This window comes from Myotis yumanensis, unplaced genomic scaffold (genome assembly GCF_028538775.1).
Source record: "Myotis yumanensis isolate MYYU_CA2020_CCGP unplaced genomic scaffold, mMyoYum1.0.hap1 SCAF_10, whole genome shotgun sequence".
Taxonomy (NCBI): Eukaryota; Metazoa; Chordata; class Mammalia; order Chiroptera; family Vespertilionidae; genus Myotis; species Myotis yumanensis.
The window spans coordinates 83,176,130-83,201,021 of NW_027223761.1; the positions used below are offsets into that span (position 1 = coordinate 83,176,130).

Here is a 24,892-nt window from a genome sequence, read left to right on the forward strand (position 1 = left end):
ACCAGCTTGAGTGTCTGCCCCCACAACCCCCCGGGGAGATGACCCGATGGCTGCGATGGGTGTGGGGGGGGAGGGGGTCATGGGAGGGGAGGGCCAGCCAGCAGGCGCCAGGCCGCCAGCCAAGGCGGGTGCCAACGGGACACCCCCCACCCCATTGCCCTGCCCGCCGGTCGCCCCACAGATGGCCCTGATCACCAACCAAGCCTAGGGACCCTACCCTATATATTGGAAACAGTCGCTTAGATTTAAAAATCAAAACCTGCCAAGGCTACTCGAACACTGAAAAAACAGGATGATGCACGATGACATGCATGGACTCTGGCTTGCACATGTTGTGGTCAGCCCTGATTCTGACACTTATAACTGTGTGACAAAGCCAGTTACTTAACTTCTCTCTGCTTCAGTTTTTCCACCCATAAGGTGGGGAAAATGGTACCACTGCCTCAGAAGGATCATGTTACGTACTACTTTTTATAATCAGGGCAAAAAAATGTAGCTGCCCATACAGCAGCAAGATGCCTTTCACCTGTACGAAAAGTATGGTCACCAGTACGTGCAGCGTCCCTGATTGCGAGAGGGGGACTGCGAGAGGGATGTCCCAGGCCGGTTTAGGCCCGACAGCCCCCGAGGGGTCCCCGACTGCGAGGGGCGCAGGCCAGGCTGAGCATCTCACGCACCGGGCCTCTAGTAAGTAAATAGAGCATTCTAAGAAACAGCGGCAGCCATATAGGGTTCCGTGAGCATCACTGCGGCAGTTCGTGCGGAGCTGGACCCACGTGAGCACCCTGCGTTACTAGGTCAGGTCCGCTGCGTCGCCCAATAGGGGTCGTCAATACCCCGAGGTGGGTGTGGTTTTCGGCCGCAGTGCCGCCTGCTGGCGAGCTCCTCCCCGCACCTGCACGCCATCCCCTTTCCCGGCCTTTTGTGGCTCCTTTTTCTGGCGGCTTCCGGGCTGGGCGGCACCACGGGCTATTGACGGCCCACAGCGCATGAGCGGAGGGGAGCCGGGGGGAGGGGCCGCGCAGCCGCAGACGGGCCCGCCCCGCCCCGCCCCCAGGGGTGAGGGGTCACAGGTCGCGTAGGACCTGCCGGGCATCGCTTTCCCACGCCCCGGGCCGATGGCTCCCGCGCAGCGCTGCCCTCTGTGCCGCCAGACCTTCTTCTGCGGCCGCGGGCACGTCTACAGCCGCAAGCACCGGCGGCAGCTGCAGGCGGCTTTGGACCGGCTCCTGCCCCAGGTGCGGGCGGGCGGCTTGGGGACGGGCGGGCAGACCAGTGAGGACCCGATGGGATTGGGGGCGTCTCGCTCGGGGGCCCCACTCGGGCTCCCACTTGGCCTCCTCCGGTCATCCCGCCTCTCCCGCAGGTGGAGGCCGCCCGCAAGGCCGTCCGCTCGGCGCAGGTGGAGCGGTACGTGCCCGAGCACGAGCGGCGCTGCTGGTGCCTGTGCTGCGGCTGTGAGGTGCGCACACACCTCAGCCACGGAAGCCTGACGGTGCTGCACGGGGGGCTGCTGGAGCACCTGGCCAGGTGAGGTCCGGCCGGGGGCCTCCGCGGGCCTGTCCGCCTGCACACGTGGGAGGAGGATCCGACCCGGGGTTGGATGGCCACCCTTAGAGGTAGCCTCCCCTAGGCTAGGGCTGCAGGGCCCCAGCGGTGTGGGGGGTCTCGCTGGGAAAGCCAGCAGGGCGGCCAGCTCGAAGTCACCTCCCGTCACTCACCTCCTCGGGTTCTCGCATTGTTATTTGAGGACGGAGACCGGACAGCTAGAAGATGTGACTATTTCCCTGCCAGCCTTGCCAGATGTCAGCTGGCATTACTTACCTAGCGCCTGGCTAATATCTGAGCAATAGTCTATAATCTATCATTGAGATGATCCATATTCTCTATTCCCAGCCCAGAGCATAAGAAAGCAACAAACCGATTCTGGTGGGAGAACAAGGCTGAGTTTCAGATGAAAGAGAAGTTTCTCATCTCCCCTCAAGAGTATGCACAGTAAGTCGCTGCTTATGAAGGATGAAGTGGCAGAATGTGAATTCTCTGGGCCTGTGTCAAGTACTAGAGCTTCCTCTTAGTTGGAAAGTTTAGTAAAGAATGTATAAGTGTCTGTTGTCTTCAAAGGACTCATTACTCTAGGTATTATATTGGACACAAAAGAAATAAGACACGTCTTTGAGAGGTTTATAATCTAGTTGGGGATGGGATTTAGCAAATAGAGAATAGGTAGTAAAGGTTGACTCTAATCAATTACTTAAGTGTGGCACAATGAATACAAGTGCCCACCCAGTACCCACTCTTTTTTTTTTGTTTTATATTTTCTTATTGATTTCAGACCCAGTACCCACTCTTAATAGTTTTAGACCCTCTCGGCCTCTGGAGGACCCTTAGAAACGGAGGTGCGGGAAACTGGTCAGCCCAGAGGGAATGTGAGTGCTGGCTGCCTCCAGGAAAGGTCACAGGCAGCCGCACGACACCACTTGTATTGGGACCATATTGAGATTATGAATGTGGAGCCCTTACAGAAAAACTCATGATATCTCTTGGTATCTATTATTCCTTTCTACTCAGTGTGAAGGATAATGAGGGAATGATCAGAAATGCTTAAATCCACCTTAGCTGGTTTGGCTCCGTGGATAGAGCCGCCTGAAGGGTCCTGGGTTCAATTCCAGTCAAGGGCACATGCCCAGGTTTTGGGCAGGATCCCCAGTAGGGGACGTGCAGGAGACAGCCAATCAATGATTCTCTCTCATCATTGTTGTTTCTCTCTCCCTCTCCCTTCTCTGAAATCAATTAAAAAATATATTAAATAAATAAATAAATAAAATAAAGACCCAACACTTAAACAAAAAGAAAGAAATGCTTAATTCCCACTACCTGCTTTCACACCTGTGGCTCAGGCTAGGAGATGGGAATCTGAGGCCAAAAAGCACTCACGTCTCATTACCCAGCCACATAGGGTTTTTGAAGGATAGTTAAGCAGAAAAGTTTATGATTGAGAATTATGAGGACAGACTCTTGGAATTTATTTAAATACTAGAGGCCTGGTGCACAGGATTCATGCACTGGTGAGGGGCGTGGCCTGCAGGGATCGGCCGCTGTGGGAGCACACTGACCTCCAGGGGGCAGCCCCTGCATTAATTGTCTGCCCCCCTGGTGGTCAGTGCATCATAGCAACTGGTCGACTGGTTGTTCTGCTCGTTCTGCCATTCAGTAGCTGGGCTTTTATTATATAGGAGGATAGTTTTGACTTTTAACTGTATAAATTTTGTTGTTAATCCTCACTTGATATTTTTTGCATTGCTTTTCAAAGAGAGTGGGAGGGAGGGAGGGAGAGAAACATGGATGGCACATCAACTATTGCCTCCCACACGTGCTCCACCAGAGGGCAGGGAGTGAACCCCCAACCCAGGCACATGCCCTTGACTGGGAATACAACCTGCAACTCCAGTGCATGGGCTGATGCTCCAACACTGTACCACACCAGCCAGGGCTAATCTTGTACATTTTAAGACCACACGTAAGACCAGACAAGGCCGAGCCTGATTGACCAGTAATGATAAAATGAGCCGCTTTTAGGTTTAGACAGTTTATTACTTACATAGAGAGCAAAGGGAGTAAGCCCAAAGTGCCAGCCTCCCAGGTCCTTGTCCAGCTTGCCAGAAAGGACCGCACTGAAACAGAAAGGGCTGGGGGACCTCAGCATGAATGTGGGGAGTGGCTGGGAGCCAGGTGTCGGCTGAAGGTGCAGCTGCATGGCTCTCAGGTTGCAGCTCTGCTCTGTGAGGGCAGGGCAGAAAGCCTGGACCTCATCAGAACCTCATCGGAACCTGGGGGTTGGTGAGAAACTGTCTCATGGCAGCCTCCCAGGGAAGAGAGGGTGGAGATGGCCTCAGTGCCTTCCAGGCCTCCTGAACTCTTGTGTTCTGGGATCACACAGGCATTCAGTCAAGGCTGACAAACTGCAGTTCAAGGCTTTGCCTGTGCGACTACACGCAGGGCTGCTAGGGCACCGTGGGAGAGCTGTTCCCCCACAAATTAAAATTTCATTTAGAGCCCTGGCCTGTTTTCTCAGTGGTTAGAGCGTTGGCCCGCACACCAGAGTCACGGGTTCGATTTTTGGTCAAGGGCATGTACCTTGGTTGCATGTTCCTGAGCCCCAGTGGGGATATGTTGTGGGGGGCAATCTGTTGATGTGTCTCTCTCACGTTGATGTTTTTGTCTCCCTCCTCCCTCCCTTCCACTCTCTAGAAATCAATGGAAAAAATATACTTGGGTGAGGATTTAAATTTTTTTTTTTTCAGTTAGAAAACAGATCCTAAAATTGATTGCAAAGACAAATTTCCCTAATTATAAATCAAATTGATAACAATCACAAAAGAATAAGAATTCAAGTAACTTTTTAAAAAATACATATTTTTATTGATTTCAGAGAGAAAGGGAGAGGGAGAGATAGAAACATTAATGATGAGAATCATTGGTTGGCTCCTCCTGCACACCCCCTACTGAGGATTGAGCCCACAACCTGGGCATATGCCCTTGCTCGGAATCGAATCTGGGACCCTTCAGTCCACAGGCGGGACTATCCACTGAAACAAACCGGCTAGGCCTCAAGTAACTTTTGTACACAACATTCTGACTGTACATCTTTGAAGGATATTTTCTAAGGACTAAAGAACTGAAAAGAAATCTTGAGCTGTGCCTAGTTTTACTGTTAATAGTAATATTGGTGTTCTGATACTTTTGTGTGTGTGTTGTAGGATAAAGTAACTTTAAATACAGTTTACCCTTGAACATGGGTTTGGACTGCATGGGTCCACTTATACACGTTTTCAGTGGACCAACGCAGATCAAACCCATGTTGTTCAAGAGCCAACTCCCCAGTTGCGAGTGCGTATGCTGAGGGCCAACTGTAGTCATACCTGGATTTCAACTGTGCAGGAGTTGGTGCCCTAACCCCATGTTGTTCAATAGTAAACTGTCTATTGATGTTGTTGGGAGCCGGGGATTTCAGTATGGCAGAAGAAAGAGACCAGTAGGATGGAGGGATTTGGTTGGGAGGTATCAGTATGAATTTTCATTTAAGGAAATCGGAGCTCTATCCTCTGAAAGAGCTGTAGGTGACACCTGTGGAGCAGTAAGAACTTGACTAACACTCAGCTCTTTGTTTCTAAATATGACTTTCCACTGCAAGAAACCAGATCTCATTGGAGAACAGTTGATTTCAGGCTGGAGCAGGGAAAGTACACGGTGAGCCATGGAGTGGTCCAGAGGACAAGAGCTGGTTTGAAGAGGGTCTCAATAGCCACATATGGGATAATTTGAATATCAAAGAGTAATTGATTTTCATAAATGTGGTAATGGTTTCATGGTTCCATAGATGCCCTCAGGAGATGAATGCTGAAGTATTTAGAGTTGTCTCATGATGTCTAAAATCCATTTTTGCTTTGGCAAAAAAGAAATGTGTGTATAAAAGAGAAGTGGAGCCAGTATGAAAAAATGTTAACAGTGAGTCTGGATGAGAAGTGCACAGGTGTTCATTGTACTATTTTCTTTCTGTGAGTTTGAAATTACTAAAAATTTAAAGAAAACATTATCTACTGAGGATCTTTTCACAATTGGCAGGGCCTGAGGTTCTGGGCTGACTTGCCCTTTTTCTTTTTAGATTCAAGAAATCCATGGTAAAAGGTTTGGATTCCTATGAGGAAAAAGAGGACGAGGTGATCAAAGAGGTAAGTTAAAGGGACCCAGCCCCATGATCTTGTACCTATCTAAGCAACCTCTCTCCCACAGATGGCAGCTCATATTCGAGAGGTGGAGCACAGCCGGCAGGAGGTGGTTCGGTCCATCTTAGAGGTTGGTTTCCCTTGGAGAAGCCAGAGCAGTATCCAAATCCACTGATTCCTGGTTCTCCCAGGTCCAGCATTTCACCTATCAGCTCTAAAACTCATGGACTCCATGCTTCACCTGCTCTGGTTGAATTCCCTTACCTGTCCACTAGGGGTCAGGCCTTATCAGTGGAGAAGATGTGGGGAGGGCTGGGAGACGGAGGGGGAGGGGGTGTTTGCAAGATGGGCAGTACCCTCCATATGCCAATTTGTTTCCTGCTGGAGGGTGGGAGCATGGCCTAGATAGACTCTTAAGCATCCTAGACACATTTATTTTTCCTGAATCAAACTCAGTCTCAGGCAGTGCCAGACCCAGAAGAGGGCTCTTCGGCACCTGGAAGCTGGAAAGGGACAACCAGGTAAGATTGGAGGGGAATCTTGTTGAGAGTTTTGACCTGTTATAGACTCTATAACTTTTATATATATATATGTACGAGTAGCCCAGTGCATGAAATTCGTGTGTGTGTGTGTGGGGGGGGGGGGGGTGGGAAGATCCCTCAGCCCAACCTGCACCCTCTGTCATGTTCCGGGACCCCGGCCACTCAGGGCCTAGGCGCAGGCCTACAGGCTTGGGGCAGCCTGGCTCCTGAGGCCCCATTTTTATCAAGAGAACAAAGTTGGCGTTAGTTACAGCCCTCACCAAACCCAGTACAGTGCGTCTCGTTCATGTGCTTGCTTCGCCCTACTGAATTACTAACATCTTGAGCACATAGCTCTGTCTTATCCTGCTTCACCTTCAGTGCCTGGCGCCAGGGACTTGGGAGTGTTTGCTGAGTGAGTGAATAAATGAGTAAGTGAATGAGTGAATGAATGAGCGAGTAAGTGAATGAGCAAGCAGCTACGGGGTGGGAACTTCTGCCATGGCGACGCAGCACTTCCTGCCCCGCTCCCGGCTGCCTGGCGCCCGCCCCGCTCCCTGTGACCCAGGCCCCCAGCCACTCCTTCAGCAGAGGCCAGGGCAGGCGGAAAGCTTGGCTTCCTCCTTCCTCCGTAGGTCGCCTGGGGCAACCCAAGCCTCCAGCTCCACGGCTGCCGCCATCGTCGGGCTAATTTGCATATCGCTCCAGTTGGCTGGTGGGCATGGCTTGAGCATAGCGAAGGGATGACTGATTTGCATGTTTCTCTTTTATTATATAGGACTATTGATTTCAGAGAGGGAGAGGGAGAAAGAGGTAGAAACATCAATGAGAGAATCAGTGATGATTGGTTGCCTCCTGCACGATCCCTTCTGCGGATTAAGCCCGCAACCTGGGCATGTGCCCTTGATTGGAATCAAACCTGGGACCCTTCAGTCCACAAGCTGATGGTCTATCACCGAGCCAAACCAGCTAGGGCAGCATTCTGTAACTTTTGGCTGGGATATGGGAACAAATCGCATCTTTGCTGTCCTCATGATCAAGGACCTCATTTGCCAGCCTGGCTCCTGTTTTGTCCTTTTCAGTCAAATAACCTCCACCTCACAGTGGCCCTCATATTTGGACCTGCCACCTGCCCCAGAACTTGACTGGATGGAGACAGGACAACCTCTGACATTCATTGGTCATCAGGTACAATGGACAAGCAAGCCAGGAAAGCACAGATGCCCCTCAGCTCCCTAGACACCCATCTCTCCCAGGTTTCCTACCCAGTCTGCACTGCAGGGTTTTCTTGCCGCATTGTTTTCTAGTAGTGTTTCTCACCCTCCATCCACACCTGTTGTCCCACCACCACTTAGGAGTACCAACACCCAACTTATATCATCTGGAGAAGCCACTGGTCCAGTTTATTACCTTCCCAGGTGTCCCACAGGCATCTGTAATTAAACCCCTCCTGCATTTCCAATAGGCTTAGATGCAGATCCTCTCCCCTCCATCTTCCAATCCTATCAAGTATGTCCATTTGACCTCAGTACATTGTTGGTTTTTTTTTTTTTTTTAATATATATTTTATTGATTTTTTACAGAGAGGAAGGGAGAGGGATAGAGTTAGAATCATCAATGAGATAGAAACATTAATCAGCTGCCTCTTGCACACCCCCTACTGGGGATGTGCCCGCAACCCAGGTACATGCCCTTGACTGGAATCGAACCTGGGACCCTTCAGTCCGCAGGCCCACACTCTATCCGCTGAGCCAAACCAGCCAGGGCCATTGTTGGTCTCTTGAAATAGTTCCTAGCCCTCCCCCCTGCATTCCTGTTTCCGACACACAAAAAATCATCGCACCACCTGCTGTCTTGTCTTTTTTTTCTAATTTCAGAGAGGAAGGGAGAGGGACAGAGATAGAAACATCAATGATGAGAGAGAATCATGGATCGGCTGCCTCCTGCAAGTACCCCACTGGGAACTGAGCCCACAACCCGGGCGTGTGTCCTGACTGGGAATCAAACGAGTGACCTGGTCAATGCTCAACCTCTGAGCCACACCAGCCAGGCCTCTCTTTAGTCTTTACCCCAGCTATATTGTGCTCTTCCCTTTGTGCACATGCAGTTGCTGTTGCCTTAAACATGCTTTCTTTTCCTCATCACCTAGTTACCTCCAGGTTTTAGCTCAAATGTCACACTTCCTGGAAGGCTTATCTGAAGTCATCTCTTATAAATGGACGTAGTACCATGTAAAAGTCTGTGAATGTAACTTGTGCTTATTCTCTTTCCCAACATGTATGTTGTGAGAAAAGGGTTTTGTTTACCTGGCATATAGCAGGCACATCTTCTCTATGAAGACCGTAAGTCTCTTGTGGACTGGACTTGCAATGGTTCACTGTGCTCTTAGGAATTAGCATCAACAGGGCACAGAATTAGCATTGTGGCATTGGTTCCACCCACCTCCTAGAAAGTTTGCCCTTTCTCTAGCTGTGAGTATCCTATTATCTCTTGGCTTTCTATATCTAGGGTGTTTTTTTTCCACTTCCAACTACAGGACACACCAGGACTTGGTAACATCCACTCAGGTAAGTGTTTCTCAAACTGTAAGAGGTAATTTTTTTTTAAAGCAAAATTGAGTGGCTTCTTGGCCTTCTGGCTAAGATCAAGTGTAATAACTGTGTTTTTCTTGAGAAACATCGATTTGTTGTTCCTTATGCATTCATTTGTTGATTCTTATATGTGCCCCAACTGGGATGGAATCCACAACCTAACCAACTGAGCTACCCTGCCAGGGCATAGTATCTACTGTCGACCAGTTTAATACAGATACATCCTTTATCTGACCTTTATCTGAGGACAATATATCAGATGGACTTTTGGAGCAGGGAGATGGAATAGGAACTTGCTCCATCCACTCCATGCATCAGCCTGGTATTGCACCAAGCACGGTCCACCAGGAGAAATAAAGTTAAGATAAAGCACTAACTGCAATGTAGCTCTCCATCAATAGATAAAGGGAGAAAGATGTGATGTGTATATCAGCAATAAAAACGAACGCTTGCCATTTGGACCTAGAGAATATTATGCTGAGTGAAATAAGTCAGAAAATGACAACTACCATACAATCTCATTTATATGTGGAATCTGAAAAAAAAACAAGACAGAAACAGACCCACATAGAGAACAAGCTGATGATTTCCATAGGGTATGGGGGTCAGGATGGGAATGAAAAGAAAAAGAAAACCATCTGATGAAGGGCTTGGGTCCTGAATATATCAAGAACTCAAAACTCAATAAAGGCATATAAAAAGATGTTCTTCAGAATGGCTACATGAAAGACTGGGCATGTACTGGAAGAACTTACTCATTGCTGGTGCAATGTAAAATGGCACAGCCACTTTGGAAAACAGTCAAGCAATTCCTTAAAGTTAAACATGTTATGATCCAGCCATTCCAAGAGTAAAGAAAGGCTTATACACAAGGTCATAGTAGCCCCAAATTGAAAACAATATGCCTCAACAAATGGAAAGTGTAGTAGTCCTCAACAATAAAAGAAGTGTTGGTACATGCAGCACAGGTCATTCTCAAAGTAACTAACAGGTCTTTTCCAGGTGCCACACCGCCCTGGATGGCCCAAGATGAGGAACACAGCTCTGGGAACCAACAAATAGGACCTTCCTATGAAGAATTTCTTAAAGAAAGTGAGCAAACTAACTCAAGAATGGCAGTGGGGGCTCTTTAAATCTTCCTACTCAAATAAAATCATTTACTTATCATTATAGAGGAAAAACAGAAATTGAAGAAACTCCCTCCAGACAGAGTTGGGGCCAACTTTGACCACAGCTCCAACACCAGTGCAGGCTGGCTGCCCTCTTTTGGCCGGGTCTGGAACAATGGACGCCGCTGGCAATCCAGGTTTGGGTCCAGGGTCAGGACCCCAACCCACCACCACCACCACTCCTTTGGAAATGTTATCCTTTTGCCCTGTTAACCCTTCATTTCCTTTCAGGCATCAATTCAAAACTGAAGCTGCAACAAGGAACAAACAGCAGTCAAAGAAAATGGTTTCATAAGGCTTAGAAGCCATGTCAGCAAATCCAGCCCCGCCCGCTACCTTTTGTGACTGCCTAGCTTAGGAAAAAGACATACCCACTTACTGATTTAATAAAGGTTTATTTTTCAAAATGTACAGCCGGTGAGATCTATAAAAAAAAAAAAAATTAAATTAAAAAGCATTAGTCTATGGCCTTATAAAGAGGACACATACTTCCTGCACTGTGAGCCCCTGGATTCTTGCTCACCTATTGTTCATGCATCTTCTCCAGCAGCCGGGGCGTCCCCACCTTTGGTGTTTCTGGTGTAAATCACTTGAGCTCTGTGCTTTGAGACTAGTTTAATAAGTCCTAAGGAGAAAGAACAAGGCTTTCATATAGCAATGCTGTTATACCCCTTCCTAAAACAGAATTGCTGAATTTGAGCATGAATTTAGTAACAGACATGCCTACATTCTGGGTGATAACCTAATTAGGGACCCACCATCTCTGCTCAAGATGGCCACCCTCACAGCACTTCTTCCACATTAGGCACTACACATAGTGCCACCAAACTGCCTCGAGGGCCAGAGCACAAAAATGACATGCCAGAATCATATTAATAACCATCACTGGTTAGCCTAAGCCTTTTTTTTTAAAAATTCCAGTTAAAAGATTTAAGGTGGCTAACATGGTCATGACAATTCACTGTGCAGCCCAGCTGCTGTGGTTGAGCATCGATCTATAAACCAGGAAGTCACCTGCCTGGGTTGTGGGCTCCATCCCTAGTGTGGGGTGTGCAGGGGGCAGCCCATCAATGATTCTCATCATTGATGTTTCTTTTTCTCCTCTCTCAAATCAATAAAAATATGTTTTAAAAATAATGTGCAAAACCACTTCAGTGCAATATTCCCCTCTCACCTTTACTAAGGAGCTCCTGAAGGGCTGCCCTGGCCAAGGAGCCGCGAATCTTCAGCCTCTCGGAGACCACAGCTGGGGTTATGAGCTTGTAGTTGGGAACCTCCTTACAGAGCTTGTCGTATGTGGCTTTGTCAAACAAGACCAGGTTATTGAGCTTGTCCCGAACTTTGCCTTTGGACCACTTCTGCTCACAAAAACAAAAGGAAGGGTAAGTGCTCCTGATAGAATCCCCCTCGCTCTCCCAGACAACCCCTGTATTGGCAGGGCGGACAGGGTGACGGGACTGAGGTTCCTGGGCCTGGAAACTCAGAATATGCAGAAACTCTACAAAGTAAGATTCAAATAATTAGCCAGGATATAAGGTAAGAGAGACCCTGGTAACCTTTAATGGCATCACATAAATTAGACTTTGGGGTATAGGTTAAGTCCCACTGGACTCTTCAGAATGTTACACGCGAGGCACCAGAACAAATGTCTTTAAGCACACTTGTTGAATTTCCAAGTAGCATGCACCACACCCCGTTCTTCAAATGAGGAGGAAAAGCGAGGATGGAGGCAGGCGCCTCAGCTCTAGCAGTCTGACTCTACACCCCACAATGCTAAACGCCATCTGATACGGCCATCTGGGACGGGCGCCCGTTTCCCTTACTCTTAAGAGGGGCTCACTCCGGTTGAGACTACTCCAGTGAGGTTGGGACAAATAAAGGGGACCAGTATGGACTGATGAACAGGGGTAGATACAGAAGCAGAGCAACATTGAACAGAATGTTAAACTACAGTGGGAAGCCTGGGGAGGGTTGGGGGGGGAATTAAGAGACCAACTGAAGGAGTTATATGCATGCATATAAGATTAACCAATGGACACAAGACACGGGGCGGGGGGGGCGGGGGGTAGGGGCCGGGGGAATGTCAAGGGGGGGAAAAAAGGAGACATATGTAATACTCTTTGTAACACTTTAAGAAATAAAAATTATTAAAATATAAAAAAAAAAAAAAAGAGGGGCTCACTCCTACCTTCTTTTTGGCCTTGCCCCCCGACTTGTTCACGGGGTCCTTGTCTTTCTTGGCCGACTTTCCAGCATCTTTCTTCTTCTTGTCGTCCTTGGGCGGCTGTTGAAGAAAAATGGGGATACCGTCGGCTGCTAGCGCGGCCCAGACCCCCACTACCGCACCCGATCCGGCCCGGCCCGGTCCCCAGCGGAGCACGTGGTGAGCGGGGCCGCCCGCCCCAGGCTGCAGCCCGCAGTCCCAGGGGTCCCTCCCGCGGAGCCTCCACCGCGCGGACACAGCGCCGCCGGCGTCCGGGCCGCAGCGCTGGACTCACCATCGCGGGACTCGGAGAGCACGGACGCGCTGCTGCCTCGCCAAGATGTCGGCCCGAGAGGAAGTGCCGCTCCCCACCAGGCGCAGAAGCCGTCCCCGCCTGCGAGCGCTTCCGGGGCAAGGGGCAAGGGGCGGGGCCCGCGGAGGGCGCCCGAGGCCCCGCCCCTCAGTGGAGCCGGAAGCGGAAGCGGGCTGAGCCGCTGGGCTCCGATTCCTGTGCGTGGACCCAGCCTGCCTCGTCGAGCTGTGCCGCTGGCTAAGAAGCAGCCGCTGCTCAGCCCTGGCACTAAGAGCCGGAAGGAGCCGGAAAAGCCGTTACCAATCCAGGCAACTAGTTAACCGGCGTCGCGCCCCCGCGCGTAGCCTTCAGTGCGCAAGCGCAGCCGGCGGCGGGCGGGGAAGTGAGGGCGGACGGGTCCAGTGACTGCGGTCCCGCCAGGCTGCCCAGTGCCCGGCTCGCCGCCGCGGCGCAGCGATGGCCATTTTCAGTGTGTACGTGGTGAACAAAGCCGGCGGCCTGATTTACCATCTGGACAGCTACGCGCCACGAGCCGAGGCTGAGAAAACGTTCAGTTACCCACTTGATCTGCTGCTCAAGCTACACGACGAGCGAGTGCTAGTTGCCTTCGGCCAGCGCGACGGCATCCGGGGTGATCTGGGCTCAGGAGGGTGGGGGGTTCCCGCGGCGGTGGCCTGGGGCTGGGCTCGGGAGGGGTCCCGCGGCGGTTGCCTGGGGTTGGGGTCGCGTCCCTGTTCCCTTGGCGGAACCCACGGGATGGGGCTTCGTTGACCCTCGCCGCTCCTCTGCAGTGGGCCACGCAGTGCTGGCCATCAATGGCAAGGACGTGAACGGCAAGTACACGGCCGATGGCAAAGAGGTGCTGGAGTACCTCGGCAACCCTGCTAACTACCCCGTGTCCGTGCGATTCGGCCGGCCCCGCCTCACCTCCAATGAGAAGCTCATGTTGGCCTCCATGTTCCATTCGTAAGTCCTCCAACCCTGCCCAGTGCCTCCTGCCTGCCCTGGGCTCTTAGGCTGGCGGGTTGGTGTTGCTCCGTGGGCAGGCGGTCTCCTGAGCGGCAGTGCTTACCTTTCTCTACTTTTAAGTCGTTGATTCTTGTGTTAGGAAAAGAACAACTGATTCAGTTCGGCCAGGTTTTAGGTAGTACTGGCATTGGTGTGCTGTCGCTTAAGTCAGCTTCTCTGAACCTCAATTTCGCCATGTTCATAGTAAGGCAGTTGATCTAAAAGATTTTTAGGATCTTTTTCTGTTCTCAACCACAGTATGAGCTGTGGTGGGTATGCTAGCCTCGGGTAAGTAACATTCCCATTGTTAAGTTTAATTGATTTCAGAGAGGAAGGGAGAGGGAGAAAGAGATACTAGGAGAAACATCAATGATGAGAGAGAATCATTGATGGGCTGTCTCCTGCACGCCTCCTACTGGGGATGGAACCCACAACCCCGGCATGTGCTCTGACCTGGAATGGAACCCTGACCTCCTGGTTCATAGGTCCACGCTCAACCATTGAGTCACATGGTGGGCCCCAGTGTTAACTCTACCCAAAGTTCTTAATGTAAAATGTTGTATAGCAAAGTATGGATATACAATAAGTCCTCACTTAACCTCCTCAGTGGGTTCTGCAGCAGTAAGCAAAAGGAGGTACAGTTGACCTTGAACCACAGGGTTTTAGGGGTGTGAGCCCGACACAAATAACTTTTGACTTCCAAAACAACTACTGTCATCCCTTGGTGTCGGCAGGGGATTGGTTCAGGACCCCTGCAGACACCAAAATCTGTGAATTCTCTAGTCCCTTGTATAAAATTGGGTAGAACAGGCCCTGGCTGGGTAGCTCAGTTGGTTAGAGCATCGCCCAGATGCCAAGATTGAAAGTTCGATCCCCATCAGGGCACATACAAGAATCAACCAGTGATTGCATAAATAACTGGAACAAATCAATGTTTCTTTCTCCATCCCTCCCTCTCTCTAAAAATAAATCAATAAATAAAACAGCATACAACAATGCAGACAGTTGGCCCTCTACATCCAGGAATCCCCTACTATGGATTGAAAATACTATTTTTGATCCAGAGGTGGTTGAATCCTTGTATTTGAAACCCTGGGATAGGAAGGCCGACTATATATTTTTTGGGAAAAATGGTGTATAAGTGGACCTGCACAGTTCAAACCCATGTTGTTTAAGTGTCAATTGTATCATGAAACCTGTTTTGCCACAGGTCAATTGATATGAACAAAAGTTCCTACAGCATCTCATCAGTTTAAATAAACGATGTTATTTGAGGGCTTGCTGTAAAATCCTTGCAGAATTCGAGTGAACTTTAAAGAAATTTTGTTCCCGCGGCCGTCCTGCCTGCCTCCAGCTGTAATGTGAACTCCTCAGCAGAGAGGATCACTTCAGTGGGAGGTTTGGGGAAGCACTTCTCCCTGACAGCAGTGGGTGCATCCCCAGCTTTGCCTCCTTTGCAAATAGGCTGTTCGCAATCGGCTCCCAGCTGTCTCCTGAACAGGGCAGCTCAGGCATTGAGATGCTGGAGACAGACACATTCAAGCTGCACTGCTTCCAGACCCTGACAGGTATGCGTCTCCAGATAGGCCAAGGGGATGCAGTGGGAGGGGTTGGGGAAGGGATTGACCAAAGCTTTGGGAAGCAGTGGGATGGGGTGGCTTTTCCTGGGGCAGTGGCATGGACACATCTGTTTGTTTGTTTTGTGAATCCAAAGCTAGTTAATATTTAATCTGACGCTGATTTTGTCCACACCACCCAGTATGCTCAGCCCTGGTTATCTTGTGCACACGTAAAACTCTCCTTAATGTTATCTCATGTTGCACACATTTTGGAAGGTGTGAGTGTTGTTTCAAAATGAAATTTGAATGCCAAGTGGTGACCTTTGGATCATGAGTTCCATTGCTTCGCTCCCTTTTAATGCAGATAATTGAAAATTGCCTGAGTTTGTCCCCTGCCTGGCACTTTCTGCTGAGGGACCCCCAATTCCAGAAGTAAGTGATAGAGCTAAAACTCAAAGCCTCATCTCAGTCAGCTGAGTGATGTGATAAAGTCACTTCAACTCTTGGTCTCACTTAAGGATTTAAAATCTTGCCTTTCTGCTCTGTGGAGCAATTAGGGATAAAACAAAAATGGGCTGATGAAAGTGCTTTGCAAAACTGAAGTGCTATACAAACACAGGATGACGTTTGTGCCTTCTCTACCCTTTGGTAACCATTCCTGGCCCCTCTCCAGGAATCAAGTTTGTGGTGCTGGCAGACCCTAGGCAAGCTGGAATAGACGCTCTACTCCGAAAGATTTATGAGATTTACTCAGACTTTGCTCTCAAGAATCCATTCTACTCCCTGGAAATGCCCATCAGGTAGGTAGTCCCACTCCCCAGATCAAGTTCTTGCCCCAACCTGTGTGCTCTTCTCCAAAGTCACTTTGAAGTATAATAGGGCTTTTTAAAAATAAAACGAGCGAGTAGCCTTTTACTTATTTAAAAACCAATGACTTTTCCTTGGAAAGTATGTCCTTCAAGCAGGCACTTCACTGGCTCTGCCTCTGCACCCAAAGTGGGGAGAGAGCCTTAGCCTCGCACTTTGTCCTTACATGTGCCTCCTGGGCCCGGTGTAGGTGTGAGCTGTTTGAACAGAACCTGAAGTTAGCCCTGGAGGTGGCAGAGAAGGCTGGAACTTTTGGACCTGGGTCATAGGCTGAACCTGCAACAATCCCCCACCCCGCCGCTGCCTTCCTAAATTCTGAGATCCTGTAGCAGGGGTCTTACTGCGTCCTCTCCAGTGGGAGTCCCAGGCACCTTGTTAGTACACCTGAAAGGGAGCGGGGGAGGGGGGCTGAGTTCGATGAGGGTACTAATCCCTGAGCCTTCCTGCTATTCTCTTTCCCGTATCTGTCATGGTCCTGCTTTCCACTACAGATTGTACTTATGGAGGAGGTAGGCCATAAGTGCTGTAATAAACATTCCTTTGATCTCAGTGTTTGCGATCCTAATTGATGGTTTTGGGGGAAAGGCCCAGGAGGGGAGACAGACATGATAAGGAAATTCTGGGGAGATATTCTAATAAAAAATAAATGTGTTCATTAAATGAATGAACATGGGGCCTTGGATCTAGTTTCATAATTGCTCTTGACTTCCTAGGGTGATGATAGTGGTGATGATGATGATGGAACATTTTCAAGTGTTTACAGCCAGGCTTTACTGCATTGCTGCTTTATCTCATTTAATCCTCACTCAGGCCACAGGGGCTCGGCTCTGTTACAGACCAGCGGTTCAGCAGGTGCTCTATGCGGGAGTCTCAGAGCCAGTTACCGACAGCTGAGGCTTTCTGACTGCGCTCAGCCACTGCCTCCCTCCACTCACTTCTCTAATCTGCGTGAAACCCAGTAGCTCCACCTCTGAAGTGGTCGCAGAATTAAATATACAAAGTTAAACTGAGGCGAAGGAGACATAAACTCACAGGAGTCCGTGTCCGCTTCCCCATTCCAGGGAATTAGGTCTCACTTTTAGGGTGGAAAGAGCAGGCCCCAGAAGGGTATTTCCAGAGAAAGCTGCCTGGTTTACATATTCCTTTTGAAAGGAGGACGGACTCACTGTCAGTGTTTAGTATCAAATCTAGCTTTAATCTTTTGGACCTGGGTCATTGGCTAAACCTATAACAAGTCTTCCTACCCTCCCGCCCATACGGGGGGTGGGGGGGGCGGTTCCCAGGATAATGATGAGAGTGAGGGTCTCTCTTCCCCTGGACCCTGAGGAGCTGGCAGTAGCAGTTACCCCGCTGAGAGGCCTTGGGGTAGAAGGCAGGGCCATGGTGGCCTGCAGGTGCAGGAGAGCCTCACCCCTGGTGGGGACGGATGGGATGGGATGGGGGCAAGGCAGGGCCCAGGAGAGAAGAGTGTAGGAGACTCCCTGGCTGTAGGCGTTTCCTGTTTGAAGGCAGAAAATAGAAGCTAATGGAGTCCTAGAACAAAGGTTATCTTTTAAATAGAGCATAGGACAGGGAGCTGGAATCTCATTAGCCATTGATCATTTCCAGTGCCACCTGGGCCAGGGGAAAGGAGCAGAAGGAAGTCAGGTGCAGTGCCGGCCAGAGCAGGCCCCTCCCCTCCCAGCCTGTGGGGCGAAGAGCCAGGTGCGAGAGGGTGCTCTGGAACGTGCCCTCTCACTCGGCCTTCTTGGGCACTCGGCCCATCTTGGTGCGGATGTTTCGCAGGACGAAGAAGGCAGCTGTGCTGGCTGTGCAGATCACTTCCGCCACCCAGAAGGCTGTGCTCCAGCTGTAGTGCTTGGCAATGGTGCTGAAGGGCAACCCGGCCAGAAAGCCACCCACTGCCAGGGAGGAGGAGGGAAGAGCAGAGTCATTTGTGAAACGAGTCAGTGGGGCGCCCCCAGCCTCTAACTGGCCCATGTGGGGGTGAGGTAGAAACTAGAGGGTACCGCTTACCATTGGCCATGAGTCCCACGATGGCATGGGAGGTGCCACACAAGTTGGGAGGAGCACTCTCATTGGCAATGACTCCAAACAAGGCAATGGGACCATAAGAGGAGAAACCAAACAGAGCTCCCAACACCAGGATCCAGAGCTGCGAGGGAGTGCAGGGCAGCATTGAGAGGCTGGGCACGCCCGCCTTCCTCACCAGAGAGGAGGCGGGGACCCCCTCACCCCACTCCCAACACAACTGACAGTGCAGAGCCAGAGGAGTGGCTGCCACGCTGAGTGGCCCTGGGGCCGGGTGGGTGGGTGGGTGAAGGAGGTACAGGAGCCATGCCTCTGAATGAGACGCTGGCTCCTGCGAGCTGGACTGGCTGGGCAAGGCAGAGTGGGTAGGACAAAGGTGAGAAACAGAAAGATAAGGCACCTCGTGCTCCTTAAAGCCTGTGAGCTCAGCGAGAGGGTGAAGAGCCAGAGTCCAGAAAGCGACATCCTGAGGAGCAGAGGGAGGAGGAGAAAACCAGAGCAGAGTCAGGAGGGAGGGCACCAAAGTGCAGAGGAGAGGAGCGCAGGCACAAACAGAACCAGAAAGGGAAACTGAGCCAGAGGAGAGTGCGTCCGTGGCCCTTGCTTCCTCCTCATTCCGTGCCTGCCCTGGCCCAGCCCCTTACTTACCTTGGGGGAGTCACTGGTCACGGTTACCCGGAAGAGGTACATGGACACTGTCATGCCCGCCATCATCAACAGCAGCAGGCCATGGCGAGGGTTCCCATGGGTGGACGGCCCTGCCTGTGGAGACAGTCCCAGCAACGTCAGGCCCCAGACCCTGGACTCTGACACAGGCCTCTGCTGACAGGTCTTTAGCAATCCCTTCACTGGGACCTCTGCCGTTCTGAGGCCAAACTCCACAAGTCCCTTCCTCCACTCAGGCCAGCTCGGGACATGTGCTGGCAAATGGCACCACCCTCCCCAGCCCATTGCTGGGGTGGTGAGAAGCTCACTGCTAGGCTGAGAGAAATTCTGACTCACTTTGACATAAGTTAAAACCCTTTCCCATCTGGCTGGTGTGGCTCAGTGGTTGAGCATAGACCTATGAACCAGGAGGTCACGGTTCAGTTCTTAGTCAGGGCACATGCCTGAGTTGTGGGCTTGATCCCCAGTAGGGGGAGTGCAGGAGGCAGCCAGTCAGTGATTCTCATCATTGATGTTTCTATTTCTCCCTCTCCCATCCTCTCTGAAATAAAAAAATACATATTTTTTTATTTTAAAATATATTTTATTGATTTTTTTTTTTTACAGAGAAGAAGGGAGAGGGAAAGGAGAAGGATAGAGAGTTAGAAACATCGATGAGAGAGAAACATCGATCGGCTGCCTCCTGCACACTCCCCACTGGGTATGTGCCTGCAACCAAGGTACATGCCCTTGACCGGAATCGAACCTGGGACCCTTGAGTCCGCAGGCCGACGCTCTATCCACTGAACCAAACCGGTTAGGGGTGTTTTTTTTTAAAGAATATTACCTGGCCCATTTAAGCACTCAAGAGTGTTAGGTTTGTTTGTTTGTTTTTTAAATATATTTTATTGATTTCTTACAGAGAGGAAGGGAGAGGGATAGAGAGTTAGAAACATTGATGAGAGAGAAACATCAATCAGCTGCCTCCCGCACACCCCCTACTGGGGATGTGTCCACAACCAAAGTACATGCCCTTGACCAGAATCGAACCTGGGACCTTTCAGTCCACAGGCCGACGCTCTATCCACTGAGCCAAACCGGTCAGGGCAAATATATATATTTTTAAAAACCCTTTCCCCATGGACCTGATTTCCACATCGGCCTAAACCAGCACATGCCAACCTGCCTGTGCCCAGGGCTCCCACCTCTGGTACCTGTCCCATTCTGGCTGGGAAGATTATATATATTGATTTCAGAGAGGAAGGGAGAGACAGAAACATCAATGATGAGAGAGAGTCAGTGATTGGCTGCCTCCGGCACGCCCCCTACTGGGGATCGAGCCTGCAACCTGGGCATGTGCCCTTGACCGGAATTGAACCCAGGGCCCTTGAGTCCACAGGCCACTGCTCTATCCACTGAGCCAAACCAGCTAAGGCTCTGGCTGGGAAGATTTAGAGGGATCCTCCTCCTGTCCCTTCTGCCCACTCACCTTTGCCATGGCCCGGTCCGACAGGTAGCCAGCGGCAATGCTGCCTACAAGGCCCCCGACCTCCAGGGCACTCATGTAGGAGCTACCTGCAGCGGGGTTGTGGGGAGAGGGAAAGGGTGGGTGTTGCACATTGGGGTTGTCCCAGAGGGTCCCCAAGGGTGACTGGTCACAGCTGCCTGCATAGTGCCCAGCCTCAGGGAAAGAAGAAAAGGAGGTGAAGGGAAGCCGGGCCTGCATTGCCCACCCCCTGCATTGGTTTCTGCTCTATGCCCACCACTGTCCCAACACTCCTCTTACCCACAAGGGCTGACTGTCCTTTCTCCTGGATAAGGAAGAACTGGCCCCAGTCAGTGCAGCAAGTCTTGACTCCAAACACCACCAGGTAGCCAGTGGAGAGCACCCACAGGTAGGGGGACAGCAGCAGCTCCTGTAAGGTGCTCTCCTCCTTCATGGAGCCTGGGGGAGGAGGCCAGGCCTCAGGCTCTGCTTCTGCTGCCCTCCCCAGGGAGCGCCCACCACTCATTAACCAGCCACAGGACAGAGTCCAGCCAGAGCCCAGGGCCAGCAGAGGCCCCCTCACCCCTGCTCTGCCCTCCCCTCACTGCAAGCCTCAGCCAGTGAACGACACAGGACCAGGGCGGATGGAGGAAAGCACCCCAGCCACTTCAGCTTAGGCTGCTGCCCAGGACAGAGAAGCCTGGCTCTGTTGTGAGGAAGGGTCAGGATATAATATGAATCCTAGCATTCATGGGCTCTGCCATTTGTCTGATAATTGTGTTTAGAATGGAGTTTTATCTACTCACTCCCTACCTCTCCATCACCATTCCAACTCCTACAACCATTAGCTAGCACAGGCCAGGCGTACAGCCAGTCCTCAATGAAAGTCTGCCAAATTAGGACAAAAGGGGTTGGCCTAGGTGGGTGCTCACCCTTTTTGCCCTTGGAGGGGGTGGGGTCCAGGTTGCGGAGTCCAACATCGGCAGGTTCATTGTGGATGAGCAGGAGGCAGAGGAAGGAGACAACCACACACAGCGCCCCTGACAGGGCCAGCGTGCTGCGCCAGCTGTAGCTCTGGGCCAGAATGGTTGCCAGGATGGGGCCCAGCCCTCCAGCCAGGTTCATGCTGGTTGACAGGATGGCCCACCAAGTGCCAAACTGAGATGGCTCAAACCACTGTGGGGCAGAGGGAGACAGAGTAGGTGCCCAGCCTACAGTCCACACAGAAGGAGGGGATCAAGTGGGACAGACCCAGAAGCTCACGTTACAGGAATGAGGGAGAGGGTGCTTCTACTCGGCAGGGCCATTTCCCTCCTCTGCCACCTGATCTCACCATGTCAGGCTCCTAAAATACCTTGACAAGCGATAGGAGCCAGACTGACACTCCTGAGAAACGCCGCGGGTGGAGGTGGAGGCGCCGGTCCCCAGGCTCCTCGGATCCTCAGGGCCAACAGACAGGCTCCTTGGAAGGAGACACTCACCTTCCTGAGGACCTTCCCACACGGGGGCCAGCCCAGGCCCTGCGCCAGGCCATTGAGGAACCAGAGGGCAGCGAAGGCAGACACTGTGGAGCTCCATGAAAAGGCTACGTTGACCAGGCCGACCAGGAGCAGCCCAGACGAGAAGAGCCAGCGAGCGCTCATCTGGTCAGACAGCACTCCACTCACAAACTTGCTGATGGCGTAGGCTGCTGATTGGCTGCTGGTGATGAGCCCTGCAGGGGAGGGGCAGGGAACAGGGCCCCTGGGGCGTCAGGGGCAGGGCAGAGGCACAGGAGAGGTGGGAGAAGCTGGGGTCAGGTGGGCAGAGATGCTGGGCAGGGTGAGACAGCTTCATTCCAGGAGCACGAGGAGGACCTGTGCCGGGACCCTGACCTGTGCTGGGGACCCGCCACTCCCCCTGCCTCCTGTCAGCGCTACCCCGGCTGACCCATGACCTTTCAGCCTCTTGGAGAGTTCCAGTGACAGCTGTCTGGAAGCAAGAAGGGGCAGGACAGGCGCACCCTCCCTGGGATTCACATCCGCTTGATTCCCCCTCACCCTGGGTGCCAATCCCCAGCCTCCGGCCACTCTGCTGCCCCACCTTTGAACATGGGGCGAAGGCTTTAGAATGGAGCCAGGGACCATCTTCCTCCCGAAAGGTAACCTGCTGGGCCACACGAGGCCATGGTGCCGACTCCCAGTTCCCTGCTCACAGCGCCGTGGCTAGATGGGCAACCAGACTCAAAATCCCCTGAACACATTCAGCATGAACAGTGCCGCTGGGGTACACGTGGGTCACAGGCACACAGACACCTCAGGTTAGCAGCCTGCCTCAGACATGCATGGGTCATACTCAGTCCTTCACCCACACCCATGTACATGGCTCTCCGCCTCCGTCCGGCACATGGAGACTGTGCCCTCACCTCTGCTGTGCCCTCACCTCTGCTATGCCGATGCTCCACACACATCACAAGGCTGTACACACCACACTGCCACACACACTCATCTGGTCCTGCGGGCCCGATGGCCCTGGCCCACCACCTGCTCTGAGGGCTCACCCAGGTCATCCTTGTCCAGAGGGACCTCCTCCACCAGCGAGGGCATGACGAAGGAGAAGGTCTTGCGGTTGAAGTAGTACAGGCTGTAGCCTCCGAACATGGCCGAGAAGATCACAGTGCGATAGTAGCCATAGCCCTGGGCTGCCATGGTGGAAGCCAGCGAGCCCTGCTGGCCAGGACAGGGCGCCTCTGACCACGGCTCCTGCCTGCAGCTCCCTCGGGGCCCAGATCTGCTGAGCTGGGCTTTTTCTGCTCCCTCCTCCACCTAGACTCCCAGGCTCTCTTTATAGCCACCTTCTGGACAATCATTAAGCCTGGGGCAGCTCCTAGAGAACCCAGTGTCCTGAGGGAGACAAGAAAACAGATTGACGGCCAAGCTGTGGGGGCCGGAGGCAGTGCCCGTGAGCCAGGCCAGCACCCTCTGTCCCCAGGATGTCTCCTGTTCCCTGCGCTTCCTTGTTCCTCTGCCTGTGCAATCAGCGGTGATTAAAGGCTCGCCCTAATTACTTTTGTCTGCAAGCGCCAGGGAGGCAGCGAGAGGAAGCAGCAAGCAGAGCAGCCCTCTCCTGCCGGCTCCATTCATTCCGCAAAGGGTTACTTAGGGTCTACTGGGTGCTAGGCCCTGCCCTGGGCGCTGGGTGAGCTTCTACACACTCCATCGGACACGCACCCCAACACCACCACTTCCAAGGCTTACAGAACTGACCTCAAGCCCGGTCACACCCATGGGGCAGAACTTTGATAGCTGCAGAGTTGTAAGGAGGACTTCCTAGTGCAGGACTCAGTGTCGCCCCGAAGGCCTCACTAGGGGCTGGAGTGGTAGGATCACTCAGCGGCCTCCGGTCCCCTTGACCCTGTGACGCCGGTAGGTACGGGTGCGGTTCCCGTCGGGCTGGCTGGGGGCTGCAGCGGGGTGCGCACCCCCGGACTTCCAGCGGCAGTGCCGAGCTGCCCCGAAGCCACGCAGCCAGGCCCCCGCCCCCCCCCCCCCCCCCCTCCGCTTTTCCGCGCGGCTGAAAAGCAACTGGAGCAGGAGTAGAGCCAGCGGAGCAGAAGACCTCACCGAGGCCCCGCGTGGGCGCCCAGCGGGCTTCCGGGAGGGAGAGGCGGGCGCTCGCACCTGCCCAGCCCATGACCTCAGGCTGCCCTGCACCCCGACACCGGCTGGCGTGGGATCGGGCCGGGTGTGGGAGCTGCGGAGGCGCGGAGGCTCAACCTGATGCACGTAAAGGAGTCGGCGCGTGCTGGTCCCGGGCGGCGCCTCCTTGGTCCCCAGAATCAAGAATTGTCCCCCCACCTCCCCAACCACAGGAACAACTCGGGTTGTAGCGGAAACCGGGGCAACCTTTGTTGGGGCTCCAGCAAAGGAGACGAGGCCCTGAGATTCCCTCTCCTGCTCCGCCTGCAGGAGCCGCCGCACCCCCGCGCGCCACCACCTACCAGAACCGGGCGGAGTCTGCGCCTGCGCCCTGGCGAGGCGGGGCCTCGGAGAGCCAAGTCCAGTCCCCAAGGTTCAGACTTAACCCTGCCAGTCACACGTCCTTGGGCGAGGACGCGCTCCTTAGGGCTGGACAATTCTGCCTTCTTTTCTTTAAACGTGTTTTTATTGATTTCAGAGAGGAAGAGAGAGGTAGAGAGAGAAACATCAATGATGAAGAGAATCATTGGTTCTGCCTCCTGCACTGGGGAGCCCGCCTGCAACCCGGGCATGTGCCCTGACTGGGAATCCAACCCTCCTGGTTTTTAGGCCCACGCTCAACCACTGAGCCACGCCAGTCGAATTTGCATTTTTATACACCAATAAGGAACTCTCAGAAAGAGAAACCAAGAATACAATCGTATTTACCATTGTAACAAAACAAAATATAAGGTACCTAGCCCGGCCCACGTGGCTCAGTGGTTGAGCATCCACCAAGAGATCACCAGTTGGATTTCCAGTCAGAGCACATGCTGGGGTTGCAGGCACGATCCCCAGTGTGGGAGCATGCAGGAGGCAGCCAGTTGATATTTCTCTCTCATCGATGTTTCTATCTCTCTATCCCCCTCCCTTCCCTTAATTAAGTATATATATACATACTGAGTGACCAGATTATTATGACCACCTGTCGTTTGTACGCAAATTAGCTATAATTTCGCGCTGAAGTTGCTAGAGGGCCAGATCATTATAAATGTCTGAATAGCACAACATACCTAAGTATCGTTGTTGATCAAGTTCATCCTATCATGTTGATGGCATA

At 52.2% G+C, this 24,892-nt stretch overlaps 4 protein-coding genes across 5 annotated transcripts; 2 read left to right on the forward strand and 2 right to left on the reverse strand.

Moving 5' to 3' along the window:
* Positions 1–1,069: 1,069 nt before the first annotated feature.
* CENATAC (centrosomal AT-AC splicing factor) lies at positions 1,070–10,415 on the forward strand. The gene is made up of 11 exons (XM_070426199.1): positions 1,070–1,238; positions 1,367–1,530; positions 1,897–1,995; positions 5,663–5,729; positions 5,791–5,853; positions 6,180–6,244; positions 7,327–7,432; positions 8,781–8,811; positions 9,838–9,927; positions 10,009–10,141; positions 10,236–10,415. Exons 1-11 carry the CDS (start codon positions 1,119–1,121, stop codon positions 10,297–10,299), a joined length of 1,002 nt encoding a protein of 333 aa, XP_070282300.1. The 5' UTR covers positions 1,070–1,118; the 3' UTR covers positions 10,300–10,415.
* Positions 10,380–12,611, reverse strand: RPS25 (ribosomal protein S25). The gene is made up of 5 exons (XM_070426201.1): positions 12,503–12,611; positions 12,193–12,288; positions 11,179–11,362; positions 10,528–10,629; positions 10,380–10,428 (listed from the first exon to the last, which is right to left on the reverse strand). Exons 1-4 carry the CDS (start codon positions 12,503–12,505, stop codon positions 10,535–10,537), a joined length of 378 nt encoding a protein of 125 aa, XP_070282302.1. The 5' UTR covers positions 12,506–12,611; the 3' UTR covers positions 10,380–10,428; positions 10,528–10,534.
* An 88-nt stretch (positions 12,612–12,699) lies between these two features.
* On the forward strand, positions 12,700–16,503 carry TRAPPC4 (trafficking protein particle complex subunit 4). Its single transcript, XM_070426200.1, has 5 exons — positions 12,700–13,151; positions 13,312–13,486; positions 14,993–15,096; positions 15,761–15,887; positions 16,145–16,503. Exons 1-5 carry the CDS (start codon positions 12,977–12,979, stop codon positions 16,221–16,223), a joined length of 660 nt encoding a protein of 219 aa, XP_070282301.1. The 5' UTR covers positions 12,700–12,976; the 3' UTR covers positions 16,224–16,503.
* A 625-nt stretch (positions 16,504–17,128) lies between these two features.
* SLC37A4 (solute carrier family 37 member 4) lies at positions 17,129–23,597 on the reverse strand. 2 transcript variants are annotated; one of them, XM_070426196.1, is made up of 10 exons: positions 23,362–23,597; positions 22,656–22,998; positions 21,598–21,830; positions 21,049–21,292; positions 20,417–20,575; positions 20,120–20,205; positions 18,634–18,747; positions 18,386–18,451; positions 17,971–18,109; positions 17,129–17,855 (listed from the first exon to the last, which is right to left on the reverse strand). In XM_070426196.1, the coding sequence occupies exons 2-10, from the start codon at positions 22,801–22,803 to the stop codon at positions 17,689–17,691; spliced, it is 1,356 nt and encodes a 451-aa protein (XP_070282297.1). In that variant the 5' UTR covers positions 22,804–22,998; positions 23,362–23,597; the 3' UTR covers positions 17,129–17,688. The 2 variants fall into 2 exon arrangements, with proteins under 2 accessions (XP_070282297.1, XP_070282299.1); XM_070426198.1 differs by lacking the exon at positions 18,386–18,451.
* Between the last annotated feature and the right edge of the window lie 1,295 nt (positions 23,598–24,892).